This window comes from Coturnix japonica, chromosome 3, assembly GCF_054131305.1.
Source record: "Coturnix japonica strain WE chromosome 3, WE-NBRP24, whole genome shotgun sequence".
NCBI lineage: Eukaryota > Metazoa > Chordata > Aves > Galliformes > Phasianidae > Coturnix > Coturnix japonica.
This window is the reverse complement of record NC_140665.1, coordinates 36,882,376-36,907,953: the sequence shown is the minus strand read 5'-3', so window position 1 is coordinate 36,907,953 and position 25,578 is coordinate 36,882,376. Positions and strand designations below refer to the sequence as shown.

Genomic DNA, 25,578 nt, shown 5'->3' with positions numbered 1-25,578 from the left:
GCTTATGGCAGGCCTATCAGCAGAACTGGGAAAGGCTAGGAAGAAGCTTTCCCTTTTTTTTTTCTAGAAGGAAGTATGCATAAATTTAGGGGAGATGTTTTTTCTGGTCTGGGGGACAGAACCTTTCCAGTGTGTATCTAAGTAACTTTTTTTTTTTTGGTACTTATTCTGTCTGTTGTACCTGTTGTCTAAACTCCTGTCCTGGCTCTTTATTTTTCCCATCTTTGCCTAATGAGTACAGACAGCTTTGCTAACAAGCTTTGCTTCAGTAACTGCTTTGTTTCCTGTGATCTAGACTGATCAGTTTCCCTTTTTATAATCTGAGAAATACACAGGATCCAGAAGCAGGTGCTAATTTAAAACAAATCCCAAGTTTATTTATGTTGAAGTTGTAAAATTCTCTTTCTGTGCAAGCTGTAACGTATCTGTGTATGTATGTGATTCTCAGTGTTTTGACATTTCTTATCCTCACTCCTCTTTCCCGTCACTCACTGTGTGCTCTGTGTTCCTGTACTTTGTCCAGACTACACAGCCACCTGGTGCTGTGCGTCCCACTGCTTCCAGGGGCTGCTCATCCAGGATTCCCAGAGCTGACTCCTCCTGGTAAGGCTCTTCAAATCTTACCTAGGCACCTTAGTAGAAGTGACCCGATTGACAGAGAGAGTGAGAACCCATGGGTCTCCTTCCTGTCAATGGGAGCTGACTTTGCTTTGCACCTTTAAAATCGAGCCACTCATATTTCAGTGCATAAGTATGGATTTTGAGATGTAGTCTTAAGTGCTCAGTGTGGATATTTTTAGGGGAGGTGAGCTTCATTGGAAGATCTTTTTAAGGCATTATCCTCATTTATATGCACTGTGTTTATATTCATAAGCACAGTTAAAATAATTGCCTTTTTCAGCAAAATAGTAGCATTGAACTCCTCTTATGGTGAGGCATTAATAATTTGTGTAATTACCATAGTTATTGCCCTTTGCCAGTATCAACATCTCTGTGTTTTGTGTCAAACATTGTACCTCCTTGCTAAAGGAATCTGTTCTCACTGCTCACTAGAAAGTCCAGGTCCTCCCAAGAGACTGTTCTAGGTAACAGTTCTCATAAGCAGCCTGCTGTAAGTGGTGGAACAGAACACGGCAGCACTCCAACCATACAGCTAACATCTCTAAAAAAAAACCAAAAAAACCAAAAAAAAAAACCTTGTTATTCAGTGATATATTTGACCTAGAGATACATTAAGCATTGCCATCATGCTGCAGATATCTAAACCACCAAGTTTCAGTTCTCGCTTCTCACCCCCATGAGTCAAAGCCAGCAGGCTGCCATAGCACCTATTCATGTATAGATTTAATCCCAGGGGCACGTCTGCACACTTGCAAGGAGGAGTGCCTGGTCAGCTTGTTGCCACAGTGATAGCACACACAAGCAGCAACCAAGAAGAAGAGAACCTGTAGCTGCATGTGTGCTTTGGTGAATTTGGATGCTTAGGGGGGTTTTATTTCTTCCTGCACTCAGTGCATCTGGAAGCTTTGATGTGCCATTTCTTCCATTCTAGTGACAGGTCTTGTGTTAGAGGGGAGAAAAAAAGACAGTAAACGTGTTAGGTTTGTTGTGCAAAATTTTGCTAGAAAAGCAAAGGTATCTGCAATGCAGAGCTGAAATGCTTATTACAGTGGTTTGCATTTTGTGAGTAGGTGAAGGTGCTTAAAATTGTTCCTGCCAAAGCACAGCTAAATAAAGTACTCGTTAAATGTGGAACAGGACAAAAAAATCATACAGAGATCCAATGTGGCTGCCACTGGGGAAACGTTCAGAACCTGCTTCTTACAGAAAATACAACATGGATTAAATAATTTAAAACCCAGAATGTTTTCCAGGGGGAAAACAGGCAGCCTTAAGCCATTTCAGGGCTGCTGCATTTCTTTGTTTCTTAAGGATGGTGGGGATCAGTGCACAAACATCAGCGAAGGGCAGCGTTCGGAGCTGTTCCCTGCCAATTGCTGACAAAGGCAGTCCTAATGAATCATTCTGAATTGTGATCATGTGCTACCAGCCCACAGAGAGCTGCCAAAGAGGAAGTGCAGCTTGTTTTCTTTCATTTTCTTGATTCCTGTGCTGTAGGAAGATGAAAGGAGAAGGAGGAGGAGGCAGCAGCGGCAGCCAAACTTAATAAATAATTCTGACGATTCCTGATATCAAATGGAGGCCCCTGAGTGGGACCCACTGAAAAATGACACCCTTCCACCGACCCTGACGCCAGCTGTCCCTCCGTACGTGAAGCTGGGCCTGACCATTGTATATACCGTTTTTTATTCACTGCTTTTTGTGTTCATCTACGTCCAGCTCTGGCTGGTCCTTCACTACAGGCACAAGAGGTTCAGTTACCAAACTGTCTTTCTATTTCTGTGCTTGTTTTGGGCCTCTCTTAGGACTGTGCTCTTTTCATTTTACTTCAAAGACTTTGTCACAGCAAATTCTCTCAGCCCCTTCATCTTCTGGCTCCTCTATTGCTTCCCCGTCTGCCTCCAGTTTTTCACCCTGACCCTGATGAATCTTTACTTCACACAGGTAAGCAACAGATATTTGATTAAGTCTGACGGAAGGATAAATTATTGTTTTGTAAGATTTGTGAGAAGGATGTAATTTCCTAATGAACTTTGGCAAAGCAAAAAACAGATAGTTTAGTTTGGAACTGTAATGATTGATCTGTGTGCAAGCAATCGGAGTTACAGAGAAAGTGGAGGCTTCAGTGATCATTTCAGGAATGGCAAATAGTGTCTATTGTCTGTGAAATGGGTGTCATTTAATTTAAAGGGAGGGAAAAAAAATATACAGGAGGGATTAAAGGCTCTATGTCCGAAATACTGTGCTGTTATTTTTCTTTACTGTTGTTCTTACTGCTTAGCTTAGGCATCGTACACCTCCTGGCTTAACAGACCTCAATCTCAGTGATTTTGCAGGCATCTCCCTGCTCTGATTTTTCATAAGTCAGCTGAGATAGTTCTCAGTGGGGAGATTTCTATTCTGCGTATCAACAACCAAAATGCAGATTGAGTCCTACTGTAGACCTGAGTTCCCGTAATGGTCTGTGTTACACAGAGCAGTGAGTGTGGGCCCCAGTAAGGGCTAGGTGCTGTACAGAGGTGCACTCTCTGTTTCAAGGTCTCTGTGATGTAAAGGTAAATCAGGTGTATTATGAAGGAAGCAGGTGTCTGAAAGACACCTTGAGAACATATCTGTGCTGCGGACAGCTAGGAAGATGGATGCATCAGGCTGCACAGAGATCTGTGTTGCTGCAGCTAGACTTGCTCAAAAGAATTTCTGGTAATCTTGGGTATATTGGCACCAGGTTGCAGGATGAGATGTCTATGTGTAGCCTGAGACCATCTCAGTGCCTCACTTTGGGTGCTTCTATAGTGCCTGCAATGCTTACAGTGCTCTGTAGTGATGCAAGGCTGTGAAATCAGAACAGCCAGGCTGGAGAGGTCAGGCTGCTTGTAAAAGCCTCCATTCCAGAGCTGAAAAAGCAGAGCACATAAGCATGAAAGCCCTAAGAGGATCATTTGAGTTACAGAGGGTATTACTTAGAACCATGTACGTAGTTTTGCTCTTTGATTTACTTCCCTGGATTCAGTGCCTTAAATGTGTGCAGCTCACTCCACTCCTCAGAACTTGAAACATATTATGAGATTACAGGAACCTTTCATCTACACGCTACTCAAATCCAGCTCAGGCATTTAATCACCTATGCTTGATCCCATGACTTTTGATAATGATGCAGTTCTCCTGGGGCCAATGTCCATCATCACATAGTCCATCGCCACCACAGCAGCTGGGAAAAAACCATAGCCCTAGGTGAGATTCTTCCCTCAGACACACAGCAGGGCTGCCATGGAAGTCTGGAGAGTGCAGTGTCCTGGCTTTTATCCAGGAGAAGTCAGGGCTGAAGTGAGCTCAGAGCACGCATGTTGAGCTGTGCTCTGCAGCATCTGTGCCAGTGCTCAGAGGCTGTGCCATCAGGAACTGATTCCTCTTGCTTAAGGGAGGTGTAAAAAGAGAGCATACAGAATGTGCACATCTGTCCTTTTAACTTATTTTTGGCATTGCTGTCTGATATCACTAAGGAAGTACAAGACATTGGCTGGAAACACAAAACTTGCAAGGCTATTGGCTTCTGTCTTTGACACGATTTCTGCTTTGTCACCATGAGTCCTCCTGATCTTCCCCTGAGCCTCTCTTCAAAAGAGCAGCATGGTTACCTGTCTCGAAGAGCTGCTGTGAGGATTTTGAAACATTTACACAGGGCTTTCAGAGCTTCTGATGTGTGTCATAATCTCTAAAGATTGTGAGCCGCTGTAGACAGGCATATTATTAGTAGTGCTGTTTGCCTTAGAGCTGGTTGCTCCCAGTGAAATCTCATCTCAAACATCTCCCTAACCATAACAAAGTCTTAAGAAATACAAGCACAGCCATTGTAGGAATGCAATGTAAAGACACAGAATAGGTGCATGTATTTTTAATTCACTGTTATTTACTTCTAGCCATTAAAAGGTGGTTTGGCTTGAAATTCAGCATCTTCTTAAGACTGTATTTTTAATGCATCTAGCTTTCCACAGCAGGCAAGCAAGGACTAGTGTGAAAGGGGTGGGGAGAGAAAATGTTGTTTTCAGTAATGGCTTATAACTTCACAGACCTGTTCAGAAGCAACATTTATACTTCGTTCTCTAGAAGAAAAGAAAGAAGGATCTGCAGCTGTGTCTCACTGCATGAAAACCATGCTATTTAACTTAGCTGCAGGGAAATGAGTGATCAGTGCAAGGTATGGGAACAGAGGGCAAGAAGACCTCATGGAATTTGCAGGTGTTCACCTGCTGTCCGGCACTCAGCACTTCTAGAAGCAATACTGCTAAGAAAACTTTCAGACATAGAGGTGAGAAAAAAAAAGTGATTCCAAAAGTACTGCAGATCTTCCTGGCCCAACAGAAGAAATTCATTTGGCAAGTGCCTGAGGTCATTTTTCAGAATAATAAGCACCTTTGAACTTGACAGAAAGTTAGACACAATTATTCTGTTTTTAATTGTTATCCCAAAGCAATGAGGACATAAATTTGGACTCTCTCTTATGTGTAGCAAGGCAAATAAGCCACGATGGCGTCAGCCCAGCAGGGGTTATTTTCAGCCTTGAGCACTGCCATCATCAGATACAGCGGAAGCTCTAATGCACTAGGATGTATGACTAGACCAGAGGACCTGTGGACAAAAGTAAAGCTACAATCAAAATAGTTCTGAGTCAGAACCACTCCTGAGAACTGTTCTTTTGGTGGGGTGGTATGGCCAGGGTCCTTTGCTGTGGTCTTGATGGCAGAATAAAAAGGGTGCTATAGGTAGGGCTTGTGAAATGTTACCTTCTCTCAGAAATCAAACACTGAATTCAGTATCCTGCCTTCTAAAGAAGAACATGAATGGTAACTTCCCTCTCAGGTTAACTTTCTGTCTTCTTAAAAATTATTAAGGTAAGCCTCAAAGGAAGATGAGAGGAACCAACACTTTTACAATATGGCAGCCTAAAATCTGCAAATGCCTACGTTGTACCAGGCCAGGGCAGCTCCCAGGTCCATGCAACAGAGAGCTGCAGTGTGCATTTCCACCTACTAAAACCAAAAATCCCATAGATACATCTGCATCTCTCATGGGTTTATTTTGGTTGCTCAACAAAGCAAACACCATATACCAGAAAAAAAACGTTTCCTGCTTTAGCTGAATGCAGGCAACGAGGACCCCAGGAGTCAAATGGTCTGTTATTTATGTCTTTCCCAAATCTTCCACTCTTCCCAGCCCCAGAGGGGGGCTTTGGGCTTTACGGTCAGTACTGTGGGCATAAGTTTAAGGAGGCTTTGGGAAACAAAATAAAACGTTGCCCTTTTTGGTGTGGAGGTGGGCAGAGAAGGGCTTGCTTCATTTTGTTCTGTTTCAGGCTTTATATTTCCCTGGGGATCAGGATGCAAGGGAATAAAGAGGCAGGCTAGGATGTACAGCTACCGGCTCAACAAGGTCGAGGCCAAAGAACATGAGCCACTGGGGATGCTGAAAATCCCAGTCCTCCACTGCAGGCAGGCATGGCGAGCCTCTTGTTGAGCTGTGGGTTTAACCATTGGTTTGGGAACTCCTCCAGGATCTGGGGAAGGTGGTGCTGAGTTGAAGAACTGTGAGGCTGTATAGGTGGAGAAAGGCTTCTGGGCAGATTAACCTCTCTTTTTTCCTCCCTAACCATATTCCCTTTTTTTTTCTCTGGCACCCAGACTTACCCTGCCTCCCAGGCAGGGCTGATAAAATCAGGGACTTTCAAATGAGGAGAAATTGTGCAGAGTAAGGCAGTCAGAGAGGAGCTGGCCATGCTGGAAGTGCCTGGCAGGGCGGGGAGAAACCAGCACCAGGCTTTCAGGGAGGTTGCATTTATCTCCATGGAGCCAGGTTACATGTTATCTGTGAAGGAAATTGAGAGATTCTTATCCTCCAGTATGTCTGGGCAGAATTTTAACAGTAATACTACCGGTGAAAGAATAGAGAGGGTTTGTTTACAGAGTGCTTCAGACGTACATAGAACTACAATCGAGTCCAACTACAGATGGTAAAGCATCAGCATATATATTTGACTTTGAACACTGCCCTCTGTTTTAGATCTGTAGGAGACAAACTGAAATGGCAGACTGGCTGTCTGTCAGCATCTGACATGAGAAATGACCTCATTTGCTCTGGAAAATAATTTAACAGGAAGGCTAAGCACGCAAACTTAGCATGGCTGTTGGGCCTGCAATAGCCCCAGCCCTTTTTTTTTGCCAAGCTGCACGAGGCTGAGCATGGCAGGTGGTCATAGCCCACATCAGTAGGCTTTGCAACACACACAGAGTTTAGGGAGTAGAGGAATAAGTTGGTGTACTTGGCAGAATCTGATCCAGGAATGAGGGAACATTTAACAGGAAAGAACAAACATTGATGAAGGAAAGAAAGTTGGCCTGGGACTGGAAAATACCCAGGAAAAGAAAGGTGATGGTGAGAGGCCTTGGGCCTGCATGAGGCTGGGTTGTGTTTTTAGAACACAAGGACTAGTTTGCATGGAATGTGATAGCGGAAGAGAGGGACAATATTGAGAAGGACTGGGAAGGAAAAGTACACTCTGTGTTCCACATACAGCTCTTTGAAATGAGGACTATTAAATAAAGCTGAACCTCATTCCACTGCAGAGGGCTGGCTGGACAGGTATGAGAGCACTTAACACATACCTGAGGCTTTTGGTGAGCTGAGCAGCCAGTAAAAGTGAGTTGAGCTGCCCGACGCAGAGGTATCCTGGTGGTTTGTGCCTGGATGCACATCAGTACAGCTGAATCAGAGCAAAGTCTGAAAGCTGCTCCAGTGAGATTACTTTTTTTTTTGCTCTAGGAGTGCATGACCTGGCTCTGACACCTGTTTCATTGGTCATGGACAGGGTGGCTCCTGATGTAACTTTGATAACCACAGCTGTAACCCCCATAAGTCATGGCAGCCAGTCCCTGTCTGCCTGCCCTGCTCTCTGCTGAGGCACCCCCCTCCATCCCCACCTCCCTTCTGATGGGGCTGGTGAAATGCCTTTGAGGTCAGCTGTTTACATCAGTTCCTGAAACACAGGAATTTTCCCTGGCTGTATCTAGGTCTTTTTTGGAGTGCTTTTCTACTGCTGCCCTTTTATATGCCAGACGTATACCTCAGGGGAGTGGAGGAGGGAGTGTGAGAATCTCATTTGAGGTTTTCAGTCCTTCAGCAAAGAGAAAGTCAAAAACAGGATAGTTCTCCTTCAGAAAAAGAAAAAAAAAAGAAAAAGAAAAAAAAAGTGAAATGGGGAAGAAATAAGGAGGAAAAGTTACCCTTTGCCATTAGAAAAACAGCGAGACATTTTGCAGAACTTTCCTGGTTGCTGTTTCTCTGAAAGGTCTCTTTTAAGAGGTCTGCCTTCCGCGTGCTGTTTGGTCTATTCTTAGGAATAGCTTCTTTGCTCTAGTTTGCTGGAAGCCTGGCTCAGATGACTCAGATACTGACTGGAAGCTTTCTCAACACTCTTGCAGGGAGGGGCAATTGAGCAACCTTTTCTTCCACGGCTCTTTGGAGTTAAAGGTCTGCACCCACGCATCTGAGGTATATTGAGCTCAGCTTCAGACTACTTCAGAGTAACCCCACTGAATGGCCCTTTATTCCTTGCTAATCACATTGCTTCCAGTGAGGTTACTCATGAAATAAGGCATCCCTGGTATAAGCAAAGGCAGCAGAATGCAGCTGCCTGTGTCTCTGTCTGGCAGTCAATTTGCACGAGAATCCATGACTTACACAAGCACCATCCCTCTACGTAGTGTCCTTTTTCTGTGCGGTACTTTCTTAATGTTCATTTTGCTCTGACAGAATTCAGAAGCATTTGTCTGTTGGGGCAGCTCCACCAAACCCAGCATCCCCACATACATATCTGCTTCAGCAATCCCACAATGGGAGATGTGGCCCTGCGTTGTACAAGCAGCAGGAACGTTACTGTGTGGTTCTTGCTAAGTTAGCTGTGTGGATTGTGCTGAGTGGGGCAGCCTCGGGATGTTTGATGTGAAAGCAGCATTCTGTGACATTATGGGGGTGGTTGCAAACTTTTAGGGGAAGTACAGGAGGAGCATTGAGGAACAAGTGAATTTCCCAGGTTTTGTGGACCCCACACAACTCACTGCTCACTGCAGACTGTCTTGTTCATGAAACATCTCTAAGGGATATTGCCAGAGATGTTAACTACTGGGAAATAATGTCAGTGGCTGCAGAATATTTTAAGAGATTTCCCTGCTCGATGTTCCCCTTTTATTTTCAGCTGTTACTTTTCTAAGGGCTGCTGAGAGGCTCAGTGCTCTCTCCTGGTTCTGCTAGTACTAAGCAGACTGATGTGTCTTAAAAGTAATTTTCAAGTCAAGGCAGCTGCTTCTGGTGAATAGCAGCTAAATGACACGTTGTTCCAGGAGTGCTGGAACAAATGAAGCCTGATTTTCTGCTGTTCTGTGTCTCATGCTTGACTTTGAGCTGTGTCTGAGGCTGTTTCCATGATGGGGTCATTTCTCATGGTACTTGGCTGGGCAGTCTCTCTCAAATCAGATAATGTGTAGGGTCATCCTGCAGGATTCTGTCATGTATCAGATGCATTTCAAGCATGCCTTACTTCTGTTGGGTCACTGATTTTCAGGAGGGTGGTAGAAGGATTATGTCTCTGACTCCGAGTATTTTGGTGACCAGACTGTTTTGAGTCTGGTCTGAACAACCTAAGAGACCTCAGCTGCTGCTCATACATCTTGCCCTCCAGAGCCTTCACCATTTTGTTCACCTTTGTTTGGATAGATAAACATTTTGACAGGCAGACGTGTGCCTATTACCTACACAGTGATCACCTAATTCCTGTTTCCTTGGCAGAGCATGATAATCATAGTAGCTGTTAGGGAAGTTTCACTAAAAGACATGCAATACTAAATGAAGTGGATAAAGGTGGGATGACTTGAGAAGAAATCAATTGGGAAACAACCGTAGGGAACAGCCATGCAGCATGATATTTTGTAATACCAGTAATCAGTGTGCTTCAGCGGTGACTGCTGAGTTAAAAAAGCATTTAGAAAGGTTTATAAGCTGAGCGCGCTTAGTAGCCATGCTAACTGATGAAAAAGCAGCGATACTTCCCTGGATTATCTTCAATAAACAAAATGCAAAATATGCTAATGTATTTCTGTACAATTCCTCACAGTGGTTAAACACTTGTGACCAGTACTACCTGCCTACATTACATGTCCCAGTATTTTTTTCTTTTCAGCAAGGTAGCTATTGTGCCTGAGTGCTGTCTCTGTAGAAGTATATTGTTCTGTTTGTGAACATACAGCCAGTAGAAGCTAAATAAACCTCAAAGTAAAGCAATTTCACTGGCATCCTTTTGGGAAGCAACATGGATGCAAACTGACATTGCCAATTGCAGGCCAAGGTGCTCCAGCAAGATTTACATGTGCGTACAGCACCAGACCCAACCTACCAGTACGAGCTGGTCTGCATGAGAGGCATGTACTCATTAGATGTGTAAGAACCTAATAATTATTTACCTCTTGATTACACAAGGTCTTGTGAATACTGATGTAAAACTTTATATCAGTATGTGATACTGATATCAGTGAAAACAACGGTGCAGACAATTTGTATAGCAGTATGTGATCATCTCTTGCTGAGTGGTCTTAATACTTCGTTTATATCTTGCCTACCATGGACAAGACATACAGGTGAATCTATCATTACATTTCATGTGACATGTGAGACAGGATCGCTGTGGGCAAAGCATTTTTCTTTACTCACATTGCCTATGTCTGATGCAGTATTTTTCTGTTTTGCAGGTGATATTTAAGGCTAAATCAAAATATTCCCCAGAACTACTGAAATACAGGTGAGAACTGTGGAAAACTTTGTTGTGGTGAAGAAATATTGCCATGTACTTTGAGGAACGCTGATAGTTCATGATGCTCATATCTCTGCCACTCATATTTAAATACCAATGTTTCATGACAATGGTTCTGAGGCCAGCTTCTTCCTATTATGTTTCAAAGTCTGTGTTCCCAGTACAAGCACCATTTTCTGTATTTCAAAGGGAAATATTTCAAATGCAAGCAGAAAGTACTGACCCTGCCAACTTTTCTACAGGTTCATAAAGACTGTGGATGTCAGGTGAATCCAGGCCCAGAGCTTTGGTAAAGGTAGCAGGGTGACATATTAATTGCAACAGGAAAAAGTGGGACAGGGTATGTCTTAAACCAGAAGTGAGGTCAGCAGTAATAAAAGGCTTAAAAGTTTTGGGGAGCTGAGAAAAGAGTTCTGAAGGGAAGGAGCTAGAAAGAATGGAATCAAAACGATGATGCTTTGGGGAGCTTACATCAATTCCACAGAGCTGAGATTATGAAGGTTTTGCATTTAGGTGGCAATATCTGTTTAGAGTCTTGTTTGAGCAGGAGAGATTGTCAGGAACTACTTGAAAATTCCTCAAAAGGCCTAAATGTCCAGATAGTTGAGGAAGAGATCAGTAAATTATTCTTTACTGTGGCAATGCCTAAAACCATCAGTCAGGGGAAATACTGCTGAGATAGGGCAAATAGGAGATAGAGAGAGGTTGTCTTCTTTCTAAATAAGGAGTTTACTATCTGAAATCAGGATAGGAAAGCAGAGTAATTAGCAACTGAAATTTGACCCCTTATTTACTGACCAATCAGGACAAGCTGGTGCTGTATCAACAGGTGAAATACTAAGATTGTCTCTGCCCTGGAAGGTGTGCTATCTAGTTAGGTTTTGATGCAGCTGGAGCAGCAATCACATGGAGCAAGTGCTTGAGAAACCTCATTCAGTAGAATGGCAAGACAGTGAGAGCAGGTTTGGGCTGAGTGGTGCTTGGGCTGGTGAGCAGTGAGGGTATGAGACGTGTGAGGTGTGGAGGCTGCCTGGTAGTTGGGGGCTCTGTGCTGATGAGCAGCTAGTGCAGAAATCCTAAGAATGGAAACTGAGAGGTTGCATCTGTTTTGGTGGCCCCAGGAATGCTTTCAAGTTACTTGGTCTGTGTGCATACTTTGGCCACATTCCAAACCAGAAAGGGCAAGAGCCAGATGCTCACTGGTGAACACTATGACATACAAATACATTCATCCCCCTTTGGGCTCTGGTTTCTGTGGGAAGGAAATCCAGGAGTATGGGTTGGCAGACAAACATTGCACACACTCGCCAGGTGCCCAGCCAGCCCTCAGTGAAAGTGAGAGTGTGCCGGCCCTGATGGTACATGTAGCCAAGAGGAACAAAGAGGAAAGCTTTGCGCAACACCTGAGTTGCAGGTAGGTCAGGATGTAGGGAAAGTCCATGAACATGTTTCTGGCTGGCTTTAAAGGTGAGGCTTTGAACCTTGTACACTACTGGCGTTTGGGGCAAGGTTTTATTCTTCAAAATGCTTGAAACATTCTTTCTTCAAGCAAAGAGAGCTCACGAGCTTGTGATGTTTATTTTATGTCTGCTAAGTGAGCACATAGTACCCTGCCCTCAACAGTTCTATGTCCATCTTGACTCTTGCCTACTGCATTTCTAACTCTGATCGCTGCTGGATCTCGTCCAGCCTTATCTTTCACATTCTGCTCTGTTGGTAAAGGGATTTGTTTTAATATCTGAAACTGTTAATGTGAATGTGGTTAGCCTGATTGGAAGAGCCTAATAAATGTAGCTGACCCCATTTCAGGGCAGTTCAAGTGATGTAAATATATGCACACCTGCAGCAGTGGTCCTGTGTATTAATTGTAAGAGGCTAATGAAAAATGGATGACTTGGGCCTTCCTAGAGGGGTTGGGGCCTACACGTAAAGTATTTGACTCTTCTAAATGTTCAGGGTTTGGATTTTTGTTTCTTGTTTTTGTTTGCTTATTGTTTTTAAGTAGGTGTGAGGCTGTATTACCTGGTGTCATTTCTGCTTCATGGCAGGAACATGGTAACATAAACAGAACAGCAGAGAGGTAGGACTGTGGTCTGTGTACTCCATAGGTCTCATAAATCAGAGTCATTTCAGATAAGGAAGAAGTCCTATCAGAAGACCAGAATCTTAAGAAAACTTTTCTCAGCATAGCCTTTACAATATTAGTCACTGTGGCAAAAAGAGCTCATGGCCAAGTCTGTACCAGCCCAGCTTCATATATAACAGTCCTCCTACACATCTCCCTGGGCTTAGGGATTTCTTACAGTCACTGGGTTCAGTTGAGGCTTACTGTGCTTATGCCTTGTTGCACACAAGCCTCAGATGTTGTATGCTTTCTGAGGAACCACACACAAAGTGTTGTAGTTTCACACATTTTCTCATTAATCAGGGCAAAATTCACTGTGTTCGGTACTAAGCTCAAAGAAAAACTAACTAAAGGGATGCATCCAAGCCTGACAGAAAAAAAGAAAAGCCCTGGCATGTGCCTTCTCTACCAAACCAGGTTACACATAGCTCTTTCTATGGGACTGTGTTTCTGAAACAAACAAACAAAAATGTTTATTCATGGTGTGCAGGTGCCCATGTAGCTGAGACATAAAGATGCATTCTGCTTTTAAGTGAGGCTGCAATGCTTACTGCAACTGCAGAGACCCTAAAACTGCCATGAGTGACACAGTCTACATCCCTGTCAGTGCTTATTTAGGACTCCAGCAACAATGCTTCTTTTGTCAAAGTAGGCAGCCATCTCCCCAGCCTCATCATGTTAATAAGGGGGTTGGAAGCTCGTTATGTGAAGAGCTGTCATGGCCCATCAGTTGTGCAGCTCACACTGGCATGTATAGGAGTGTGTGGGCAGGAGAGCTCAACAGTGCTTTTTGTTTTTATTTTTTTGGCTAAACTCTGTCAAGGAGGAGCCTGGCTGGTCATGAGACAGCATCAACAGCAAGCAGGCTGCACTGGAGCAGAAGTTTCTTCTTACTAAGCTGAGCAAAAAGAGTGCATACTTATTGTCCTGCAAGTAGACACTGTGTAAAATACTCAGCATTTTACTTACTTATTCTACAGTGAGGGTGCATGTGAACAACGCAGATGCTTGTGAGGCTGTTAAATAGGATTTGGGAGGGGAAGGAAAGGAAGATGCGTGACCACCACATAAAGACTTCTGAAATATCAATAGAATCACAGCATGTCCTCAGTTGGGAGGGATCCACAGGTATCATTGTGTCCACACATCACTACCCTGAATCCAAACCCTCTGTCTGAGAGCGATATCCAACACTCCCTCAGCTCCAGCACTCAGGGCTGTGCCCACCGCCCTGTGGTGCAGACCCTGCCCCCAACCCCCACTGCTCCTCCCCTGGCACAGCTCCATGCCGTTCCCTCGGCCCAAAACTGTAGAGATAAATAAAATATTCACACTACAAGTGGAACTGCATCCTCCACAGTAAGCTGTGAAAGAGAAGAGCTCCAGAACTGCAGTGCTTCTAGCATTAGGCTGGGAGGTTTAAAGGAGCTACCTCTAGCTGCTCACTGTAAGGACAGAGTCCTGCCCTGGAAGAATAAGAATGAGCACAATCTTCCCCTTGAGAGAGAATTTCCATGACCAGCAAGGAAAAGACAGCAGTCTTGTTTGCTGCCAGATATAGCTGGAAAGAAGGGCACTGATTTTTTGACACAGTCGGGCACTTTGAGGCTTTCAGTTCTCCTCATTATGCATCTGAATGTTCTCAGAGGTGTACCTCTTCCTTTCCTGCCCTCTGAAAAGAAGACAACTACTCTTCTGTTGTGTAACTGGGTTGATAATGTCCCGAAAGGATGTGAGCACATGCAAGACATTTATCACTGTGAGGTAAAAGTATTTTTAAACAATCCCAATTTGATTCCCCAGAGACAATCAAATTCAAAATTCACATCAGGCATAAAGGTCTAGGGCCAAAACCACTTGCTCTGTGGCTGTAGATTATAAATCCTATCAGAAATTGCCTCAGACAACAAAGATAATGAAATAAGCGAACACTTGAAATGTAAATATGTTTCTTTATATTTGTTTGTTTGTTTGTTTGTGGAAACCTCTGCAGCTGTGTGTAGGAGTAAAGAGAAGCAGCCTTCCTTGGGTATATGGCTTGCTTATTTTGCAGGTATCACTTCTGAGTGGGTGGCAAACAAACCAGTCCGGCTCCTGGGCTTCTGTCACGTTTCTGTTCCAACTCTGCTCCTGTGGTTGTGCAAACAAACCCTTTATCGGGCATAGATGGCAAAATGCCAACCCAGAATCAATGTGCATATTTGTATTTCTTGATGGTTTTTTCAAGAGGTTGCCCATGACAGAAATGTTTAAGAAAAGGGGCAGAGAACAGTGCTGGGGAGCGAGTAAATCAGACTTTTCCTATGCATAGGCCTTTCCCTAATTTAATATGAAACCTGATTGCAAGCACTGACAGTCTCTTTTCATGGCAGTAAAACCAGGATCAACAACTCAACCTTTTGCAAGGTTTATCTTGCCAGTAAATAGTTGGATGGTTTGTGCCCATGCATGAAGTGCATATTTTAAGGAAGTACATGTGTATTTTAAATGATTTGTAAGAACTGTGCTGTTGTATCTCTGATGCACTCTTTCAAATTTTATTGCTTGACATTAGTTTATTTACTTACTGCTTTTCCTACGACTGTAGCAAGAGGTCTGAGCTCTGTTCATCTCTCCAGCAATCCAGAGTGTTTGGATTTGGCTGTAGGTCTCTGGTCAGCTGTGGCAGCCCAACATGTGCAGCTTCCACTACTCAGAGCTACAGCTTCCATCTCGTGACCGACACTTGCTGAACAATGTCGCTAAAACTGTTTTCTCCTCACTCTCCCAGGTTGCCCCTCTACCTGGCTTCTCTTTTCATAAGTCTCCTCTTCCTCTTGGTGAACTTAACATGTGCAGTATTGGTGAGGACACAGAATTCAGAGAGAAAAATCATTGTCTCTGTCCGGGTGGCAATTAATGACACGTTGTTTGTGCTCTGCGCTGTTTCACTCTCCATCTGCCTGTATAAGATTTCCAAGATGTCTTTAGCCAACATTTACTTGGAATCCAAGGTAAGGTACATTTTCAGTTCCTTTTAAAGTACCTTCTGAGAGACATGGGTAGTGCAAGGCAGAGACACGTTGTTCTTCAGATCCTCCAAGAACTAGAAGCCTTAGACTTCACAGCTTGCACTTGGTTGTCCATCCTGCTCAATAAATAAATACTAAGGAATAGAAGGGTGTTTGTCTAACCCCAGAGACCCCAAAGTACGTATTTAGGACAGAGCTTACAGAACTCCTTGACAGAGTTCCTCAGAGCTGTTTTTAAGATGGGTGCCACCCAACTATGTTTCAGTATTCCTTCATAGAGGTGGTCTTTACTTTGAGATCCTTCAGTTTGTCAAATTATAATATTATAATATAATAATAAGAATGTTTTTTTGAAAGACTTAATGTATTGTAAATTCATCCAAGCAGGAGGAAGGGGGAAAAGGTCTCCCTTATTAGTCTACAGAATATTCTTTCAAGAACTGTTAGTTTCACAGCTTTGCTGGAAGGGCTGGGTCTACAGGTGTCATAAAGGCTAGCAGTGATTGTCATAAAATCAATCAGTCAAGGTGTTTTGTATCTATACAAAATGAAACAGGGCTTTCAGAGGTCTTTGTATTCACAGTATGTGGTTACATCTTAAAGCAAACTATTAGTTCAGCCAATTGCATATTACTGCTACCACAACAATTATTCCAAAACTCCAAGTTTTAGCTTCCACTTTGAAAATCTTATAGGAAAATCCCTCCCTCCATTTGGTTAATCAGATGAAAGGAACACTTTTCCTGTTTAGTCAAATCTGCCTGTGCTGCACAACTAAAAGTTCACGGCTGAACAGAAGATTTAAAAACACAGCTTAGTTTGTTTTGCTTCTTTCCAGTCTGTCATTTGCTGACCAAAGGGCACAGGCAATGGATTTACTGTTGAGAAAAGTTTATCTACTGCTGCAAATCACAGAAGTGTAAATCTCTGTAACAAAGCAGTGTTAACCTACATGAGGCTTTGGTAGATTACTTTGTTCTGTTTCCTCCTTCTCCAGGAAACTTAATCCTCTTTACTTCAAGCTATTTCATGAAAAACAAAGAAACTTGAGCATTATTGCAGAGAGGAAAAGACAGGACACGGAGCTAATGGAAGTTTGAATGTGGAAATGAGAATTAAAGAGCACTGTTATGCTGACCTGAAATGGAGTCCCTCTGGGGACTTCCAGTAGGATTTGGCTGCACATACTTAGGGATACAGAAGGCTGGGGCCAGCAGTGAAATAACATCCTGGTTTAATCTGCCACTGCTGTGCTGAAAAAACGACCTGAAGAGCTAAAGTCCAGTCTTTGCAGTGATACAATAGAAGCAGTATTGGAGGAAATGTGCATTCCATGTTGCTTGGAGATAGGGATCAGGCTGGCAGCCTTTTCTTTGCATCTCCCATCTCACGGCACAGTCTGTGACCTCATGGGGAAGTGCCAGCAGAGACACAGCATCACCTGCAGGATTTGGTGTGGGGCTGAACCTGGTCCTAAGCTGTGGCCCAGGCAGCACCAGGGAGGTGCAGAGCCCACCCGCCGATGCTGGGCCAGAAATGTCATGCACTTGGTCCTGCTACTTACATAGGGCTTCCTTCTTTCCAATGGGCCTGGGGCTGAAGAAGGGATGATCCTTCCAGCTTGTTGAGCTGCACTCTGCTTTCCCCAGGTCACCTGACTAGGTTTGACTGGCAGTGAAAACAGGACAAGTTTAGCCCCCCCTTTTTTTGTTGTATTTGGTGGCATTAGAGTTTGCTAAAGCTGCAGCATGTTTAACTATTAAAGAATGACAGCCTTATGGGGAAACAGGCACAGGGCAGCAATGAGTCTGTGCTGCTCCTTGCTTCTGTTTTTAAATGCTGCTGAAGTGGGACATGGTGTGTGCCCATTAGCAGCTTCTCCCTGCTTGCTCCCCTGGGTTTCCATGGCAGCCCCACTGCTTCTACAAAAGGAGAGCAGGGAAATGTTGAGTGGATATTTCCCCTTTTTGGCACTTCCTGCTTGCTGCTCTCACTGCTCTATGCTGGGTGTCTGTTCCAGTTCCCACATGGCAGCTCCCCAGCTCACTCCTGCCACAGCTGCAGCTTGGGCCTGTCTGGCAGTGGTGTCTGCAGCAGCACTGTGAGCAGGTCATCAGACAGAGACTGATGTTTTCATAACACTTCTGAGTAATCAGGCTGCTATCTGAAGCAATATTATTTTAGCAGGAATGCAGGCAAGCTATAGTTTCCTGCTGCCTTTTTTGACAAGGGCCTCTTTACTGCCTCTGGCCACAGAACACCTGGTGTGAAGTGTTTGTTTGGTAAAGCCACAGGACAACAGCCACCAGCACGTGCATGAAACAGAGGGGCCAGGTGAGCTCCTGAAGCCAAGGCTTCAGGGCTAGGGTTAGGCAGAGGTTCAGGATTTGGTGACCTGGCAGCTCATTCTGACCCATCTCTATCTGTGCTCTACCTGTCTGTACCTGGGGCTGCCAACCTGAGTACCTGAGTGGGGGGTAAGAGTGTAGGTCTTGCTGACACCTGCCCAGGTATAAAAGGTCCAGTGAGGGGGAATGGCTTCACTCTTGGCTTGTCTGTATGAGCTAGATGAAAAGAGCCCATCTGCATCATGTAGGTCTCTGCCAGGAAAGGGAAGGCAGGGCTAGTGAAGCAAATGGCTGTACTGTGCTAGCCTAAAGCACATTTCCTCTGAGCATTCCCCCTTTGGCCATGATAAGCACTACTCCAGAGCCAACTACATAGCATTTGAGTTTCTTCCTTCAGAGCCAGCCTCATTTTGTATGCAGGCCTGTTGCCACAATCAGACTCACTTAACCCCCACAGCTATGTCTCCTGGACTCCTCTGCTGCCACAACTTCTGTGCTGATTCCTCAGTCCTGATTCCAGCCAGCAGTGGTCAGGAGCTGCCCTTATTCCTCACACTGGTTGAGGTTCTTCCGCTTGCTCTGACCCTTTCATTTTCTGGGGCCTAGGAACAGTCACGACTTCACACTTTGCAGTCTCATTCCTGCCCTGGTGCTGAAGGTCCCACTTGCAGTCTGCCTAGCCATGGTCACTTCACCCATAGGCTGTGCCTTTGCTTTGTCTCCTCTATGTTGACTTTTAGGTGAGGCAGGATGTTCTGTTCCTGTCCACACTGTGTTTAACTGCTGACTGTTGTGATCTGCTCTGTACTTAGAAAATAGGTGCACAGCAAGCAGTTATAAAAAGATGCAAGGTTGCATCATGCTAGTAGCAAGAGTCTGAAATAGGATGCTCAGTAGCTGGCATGCAGCTGAATTCTCTAGCTCTATGCAGCTGGTTTCATTGCTGTGAAAATGGCAGTTGTGCAGCAGTGACAGGAGTTAACCACAGCTCATCTTGGTTCAGGTTGGAACCGCTGCTATTCCCTGGAAACCACTGTGCAGTACAAAAAGAGTGCAGGATATACTGATCAAAGAAGGAAAACATCAGTCAGTCACATTAGGTGAAGCACCATAACAACCCCTAAAGTCCATGCAAAACAATATCCTTGTCAACCTCCCATGTGACTAATGACCTGTGTTCAAATCTTTTCCAGGGCTCATCTGTGTGTCAGGTGACAAGCATAGGAGTGACTGTTATACTACTTTATACCTCACGCGCCTGTTACAACTTGTTCATCTTATCATTTTCCCAAACCAAGAAAGTCAATTCTTTTGATTATGATTGGTACAATGTATCAGATCAGGCAAGTATGAAAATATTTGCTAATGAGAAAAACTCATTTGAATCCTTTCTCTGCTTTGAAAGTCACAGGTCCCAGTAGTTTTCTATTCTGAGGGATCAAAATCCTAGATACACAATGCCTCCCCACCACTGAGCAAGCACTTGCAGAGCAAAAACAGAGATCCCAGGCAGTCAGGCAAGTGCCTTGTAGCACCAAGTGGGCCAAGCAAACCTGGAGCCATTTTCTGTTGAGCAGCAAATAAAACTAGAAATAAGAAGCAGGTAATCCAGCAGGGTAAGACCACCCAGAGGATCTTGTTAAGAATTGTTAGAGAACAATATGTTAAAGACCTCTAGTCTTACCTGCTGTGGTGTGGGAAAGAGTGCAGCTAGGCAATACCACTATGTGCATTTAGAAGACACATATTTTAGATGAAAGACCAGTACATTGTGATTCATCTCCTGAATCCAACGTTTTCCCTCCTGCAGTTGGAGCCTGGAGCATTGGTGGCTGCTGACGGTCCTTTGCAAATACTAGCAATTCATGGCCAAAATATCTAGTCCAGTTTCCCACCTGAAGGGCCCATGGTTGCTTGTAGGGAGCTGACTGGAATGCTGGAATACTTTAGGACCTGCCACATTACTGCCTCAGGTCACTCTTCAGAAACATTTCCCTTTCTGATTCCACACAAAACACATAAAAAGACAAGACCGCCCTCTGCAGATACGGCAAAAAGCTGAGGGGAAATCTAGAGAGAATATCAAAGCTAATGCTAGAGTAACAGTGTGGTTATTCAAGATAAACTGTACCAATTTGAAAAGTTCCAAACCTTAATTTCTAAAGACTGCCAGCAACACTGTTGAAGACCTGGGCATTGACTACTCTTTCATGTATTATTCCCATCTGAAAAAGGACCGGAAAGTTAGTTTCTCAGTAAATAGATTTTATCACATTCTTCCCATCCTAAGAGCCTGGCAAACATCCAGCGAACTTTGATTTTTGCTGAAAGAAAGACAGAGGATGAGATAGGAAGAGGAAAGAGGGTAAAAGGAAAGAGAAGTCAGGTACTCAACAACATAGAAAATTGATTATTTATTTTTTTAAAGTATGCCTTTAATCATTAGCCAGGTTAATCCAGCTTTACTGGAAAGAGTTTCTGGCCAAGTTGTCAAGTTTCAGCTAATTAAGTATAGGGTTTTGTAAGAAGACAGGTTGGTTCTTGCACCTCCTAAGAAAATGCCATTTTTGTTTGTAAATATTTTTCTTTTCGACTTTTCAACAGGCAGATCTGAAATGCCAACTGGGAGATGCAGGTTATATAGTGTTTGGAGTGATCCTTTTCGTCTGGGAGCTCTTGCCTACTTCCTTGGTCGTGTATTTCTTCCGTGTCCGAAATCCTACCAAAGATCTAGTGAGTGAAATCTGCTGCTTAGTGGGATGTTCTGGCAGGTCTGGAGGGCTCAGCATTCAGGGAAGCTTTTAGTTCTTTACATATTATCTTTTTAAATATGTCCTCAACAGAATAAAAGCAACCCAAGTCAATGACTCTGTTATGCTAAGTGCTTATAAAAGAAACTCATATTTACCCAGAAGAAAGACAATGTGTTTCTTGGGCAATTACCTTAAGAAGCGATAACCTTAAATTTAGGGACATGTTCCTTGTGGGTTAATGTGGCACTGTACTGTGTCCGTGGAAAAGGAGTCAGTTTGTTCACCAAACACAGTATTGTTCATAATACAGAGAGCAGTGAAATGGTGGTGTACTAACTTTTCCATGACACATATGAAGTAGCTTTAATTCTCCCAGCTTTGGATCCATCTGTGGGTAATCTGCGGGTCAAACCCAATCAAAGCTAATATTCCCCCAATGGTAAATTCACAAGAGAAGCAATTCATAGAATACACTTCTAAAGAAGACCGCGATTTTTGTTCTCATACACACATTTCCAAAGGCAATGAGAAAGTCAAACTTGGGAAGGAAGTAACAATCACCATTAATATGAAGTCTGTCTTACAGTTCACCTGTGATTCCTGATATCACACTAGGAAATCCACCACCATTCACCAAAATGAATACATTAAAATAAGATCTCAGCCCTACTCCTGCTTAGAAGTTAGCCAGGATAACTGTAAAGAGGAGAAAAACAACACAGTCTGGAGATGCTGCTTTTCTAAGAAAGAAGTGGCTACAGAAAGATCTCATTTTATTTGAGGTGATTTTTGTACTGATAGACATGGTCTTAAATTTGGGGTGTTAGAGAGATTCACAGAAAATGGAATTAAGAGCTGTGACCTAACCTCTGCTTTACAAAACTGATCACATAAAGACCTGGAGTCTTACTTGGATGAGGGTCAGGTGGGCAGCATTCTCTTGCACGTCAAAAAGCACTATGTTAACACATGCAACATTATGGTCTTGCACTGAAGCTTTTAGAAAGCCTATAATCTCAAACTGAAAGATAACAGTTTAGGAGTCAATCAGCATTATCAGTACTCTTGTGTGGGACTTTCTCAGGGTAGACATTATCTGTCAATCAGACATGATTTTTTCTACACAAGATAAAATGTTTACACCAAACACTCACTGTAATAGGAAAAACTGGAAACAAGGATGTTAGAAACACAACTGTAGCAGGGCAAAACTGAACTTCTATGCAAATATGCCACAAGAGGGAGACTAAGGAACACAGTACATTCATTAGACTTAAAACAGTTGAGGAGTAGAAAATTGTCTACCCATAGAAAATACCCAGAAAGCATGGGATTGGAATTAAAACAAACCCTTCTTTAGTTAAAAACTAACTAAGTAACTAAAGAAATAAAATCTTAACTGCAGCACTTGGGCCTTTGCTTTGTCATAGCTTCATCAAGACAAATGTTAGAAATGGGGACAGAAAAGGGCCTATTTGTAGTTCATCTTAGCTAAAATTATTTAACATCTGAAAAGTTAACGTGAGGTGAAAGTGCTCTTTTACCTAAGGCCAAGGAGAAGACGTCATCCTGCCTTATCCATGTGTACTGGGAAACACATTCCCTAGACATAAGTACTGAATGAGTCAAAGAAGCTCAACTGGTTCCCAGATGTCTCTGAGCACTGTGTCCAGACTCAAATGGGTATTCTGAATCTTTTCTACTCTCATTTTCATTCCTATGAAAGCAAAATGCTTTGCATAAATGAAGGTGTTACCTACACAGACCACCTCTATGCCAGCATATGTAACATAGCCTATTTTGTTTTGGAAGCCAGGAGCTAAGTATGCAGTGACTTCTTTTGGAAGTCAGGCACTAAGCAATTTATCTGCTGCAAGTACTAACTCAAGTTTAACCTTCCCTCAGGCCAATGCAGGAATGGTCCCGAGCCATGGCTTCAATCCTAGATCTTATTTCTTTGACAACCCTCGCAGATATGACAGTGATGATGATCTGGCATGGAATATTGCACCCCAAGGAGCACAGGGCAGGTAAGGTCCAAGAGCTTACTTCCCATAGCAGAAACAGCTGGAAGAGAGGGAAGGTGCACACTGCATAAGACTAATGAAAATTGTTTAGATTCAACTGTTGCTTAAATAATAAAGGGCGGAGAGGAAGCTGGTGTGGCAACACTGAATGGCCTCATAGAGACTACAAGGACACAAGAATGAAAACTGTTATATCATTTAATAATTGTCTTTGAAAAAGTCAAGTCAGATCTTTGGATTGCTTTTCACCCTCTGCTTCTTCCAAGACATGTAACTTACTAGTCAACAAGGCACCCTAAAAAGTAGCTGCTCATCCAGCTTTGAGAAGAGTAGGGTAAAGCTTGAGACTGCAGGCAGGCAGCTTGCCATGGTGGCAGGGACAAGCCCATCCTGTAATGTGGTTGAACATCCCAGGGCTCACCTGAAGTGAAAGTGCTATTTGCTTTCCTGTTTGCTCAAAGTGGACCCAACTCTAATTAACTTTGAGGTGCCACATGACTCAAAACTGCCATAAGAAGCCTTTTTGTATGCATGTGTGTTTATTTCCTACTGCGTAACCATGAGGTTTATAAGGATTAACTCATCCTTCAGGAAGGTGGAGTTCATAGGAAGCACAACAGCACCTCACTCAGTGAAGGAAAGGCCAGTTCTGAGAGGAAGTTGCTGTGTTTTACTTATCTTCTATTCTTGAATCTACAACATGCTGGTTTTAGGTCATTTAAATTATCAGAAGACTCACTAACAGCAGTTAACATGTGCAGATCTAGTTCCTTTAGTTAGACAGTCACTCTAGACAGTTCCTCTAGTTACAAAGTCACTACTTCGAAATCTAATGCAGGAGCAGGATGATAACTATTTAGTAACTCATCCCATTGAAGATGCTGCAGATGGTGCACTCCAGCCACTACCTAGCCTATAGCCAGAGTTACTCTGCCTTACAAAGGTGTGAAGGAACAAGCCACATTAGCACAGCTCCCAGGGGAAACTAAACTCACTGTTCACGAGTACAGGCAGCATACCAGAGCTGTTCACCAGATCCAGTCCCTTGCATACAGACACAGGAAGGTTCAGGTCTGTCACTGACAGTCCATTGCTGTCACAGGATAGGCATGGATTAGAAACACCAGCTCTCCAGCACTCAGATGTTCAAACACCTTCTGGATTAGCAAAGCAGAGAGGGAAAAGTCTTCAGTGAACTAGAAGAACCAGGAAACAAGTAATGAGTCATCTCAGTATGAGAACCACAACTGTGCAATTGCATTTTGCCTGCAGTAACTAACCAGCTACGTACAGAACCAACCTGCCATTCACCAATTCTGTTTTCTTCTTAAGTTTCTCTCCAGATTACTATGACTGGGGCCATCAGAACAACAGCTTCATGGCTTACATAGGATCCCTCCAGCAAGATCCAACACTGGACACAGACAGGCCAAGTCCTATATGACTTCAATCAACTACTGCATTCTAGGACATTCCAATATTAAAACGATTGTTCTGAAAAACAAAGCTTAGCAAATTTATTCACCTTTTGGTTTTTAGAAGTGTTCCTATGCACAGATAAATGAAGAACTTGTCTTTGCCACAAGCTTTTCATAGCCTAAGTATAAGCTAATGATTTAAACTTTGAAGACTGTTCTAATTATATATGTTGCTCCAAAAGCAACGCCTCCTCTTTATTTCTGTGGAAACTACTACAACTTATACAGAACATAGCAACACTATTTGACAGAGCAAATTCACAGCTACAAAACACTATTTTTCAGCACAGTCACCAACATTAGTTACACATTTTCACTGGTGATGAACAAGAGCCTGTATGCCATACATTTATCTACATGAGCAGAGGTGACCAGCTGTCACCTCTGCTATAATGCATCACCCTCTACCTCACTGTGCTCACACCCACTGTTTGGTCACCAGAAATATTCAGCAATCATCTGTGAATGTGAATGGATACAAGTCTTTCCACACGGAGGAATTCATTAACACCCCTTTGCTTCATATGCACTTTTAAGTCAGACACCATTTTGTCAGACTGCCCTTCTGCTGCCATTTCTCACACCACAACAACACGTGACAGAATATTGCTGGGAAAGTTCAACTTCTACTGCCATACCATCACCATCCATCTCTGACTTCGTGAGCCAAGATGATAATAATAGGAGGCATTACTTTTGGAGCAGCCCACATACCACCTTGTTTTAAGCCATGGCATTTTGGCTTTAAACGGTGTTTTTAGAAGGTATAATTTAATCACTTTATGCTCATTTTAAAAGAGCAAATTCTGTGAAGTAAAATGGCAATTATTTTCTAAGTATTTTTATTTTTACACTGTGTATTAGAAGTATATGATTATAATGAGTGTACTGTAAATACATGACAATGTTACTCAAACGCATGACAGTAAGAGATTCTTACGTGCACGTAGCAGCCTGTAAGGAAAAAATGCCAAGACCATTAAATATTGTCTTTTCGAGTTATTGCTACATTCTTGGAGCACAACACATTACTACGCACCAGTTGCCATCTCAAAACATGCTGCATTCCCCTAAAAATAAGAGAGCTTTACCTTCTCAGCAGCTGTAGGGACAGTCTTAAAGTAGAAGAGATGGTCATTTGCTCTGGTTTGAACTACAAAACCTGTAAGCTTGAAAGAATAAAGTTATATGATAACTATGTGAAGCACTTCTAGGTATTTCCTATAGAATAGTAATTCAAGTGGCAAGTCAATGACCAGAGGGATGGATACATTAAGATTCCTTGATTCAGTGCGGGGAAAGGAGTCCAGACTTCTGCAAGGGTGTTCTCCCACACCTGCCCCCATACCCTGTGTTTGTGGA

At 43.2% G+C, this 25,578-nt stretch overlaps 1 protein-coding gene and 1 long non-coding RNA gene across 4 annotated transcripts; one reads left to right on the top strand and one right to left on the bottom strand.

Annotated features, from left to right (window-relative positions):
• The first annotated feature begins 507 nt into the window (after positions 1–507).
• On the top strand, positions 508–25,414 carry GPR137B (G protein-coupled receptor 137B). 3 transcript variants are annotated; one of them, XM_085543339.1, is made up of 7 exons: positions 508–603; positions 10,413–10,462; positions 15,370–15,592; positions 19,152–19,305; positions 20,567–20,691; positions 22,617–22,741; positions 24,071–25,414. In XM_085543339.1, exons 3-7 carry the CDS (start codon positions 15,560–15,562, stop codon positions 24,180–24,182), a joined length of 549 nt encoding a protein of 182 aa, XP_085399465.1. In that variant the 5' UTR covers positions 508–603; positions 10,413–10,462; positions 15,370–15,559; the 3' UTR covers positions 24,183–25,414. The 3 variants fall into 3 exon arrangements, with proteins under 3 accessions (XP_085399465.1, XP_085399466.1, XP_085399464.1); XM_085543340.1 differs by lacking the exon at positions 508–603 and adding an exon at positions 2,054–2,267; XM_085543338.1 differs by lacking the exon at positions 508–603 and adding an exon at positions 2,054–2,565.
• Positions 14,545–15,292, bottom strand: LOC146761353 (uncharacterized). Its single transcript, XR_014944733.1, has 2 exons — positions 15,167–15,292; positions 14,545–14,729 (listed from the first exon to the last, which is right to left on the bottom strand). It is a non-coding gene; the product is annotated as an uncharacterized LOC146761353 (long non-coding RNA).
• Positions 25,415–25,578: the final 164 nt, after the last annotated feature.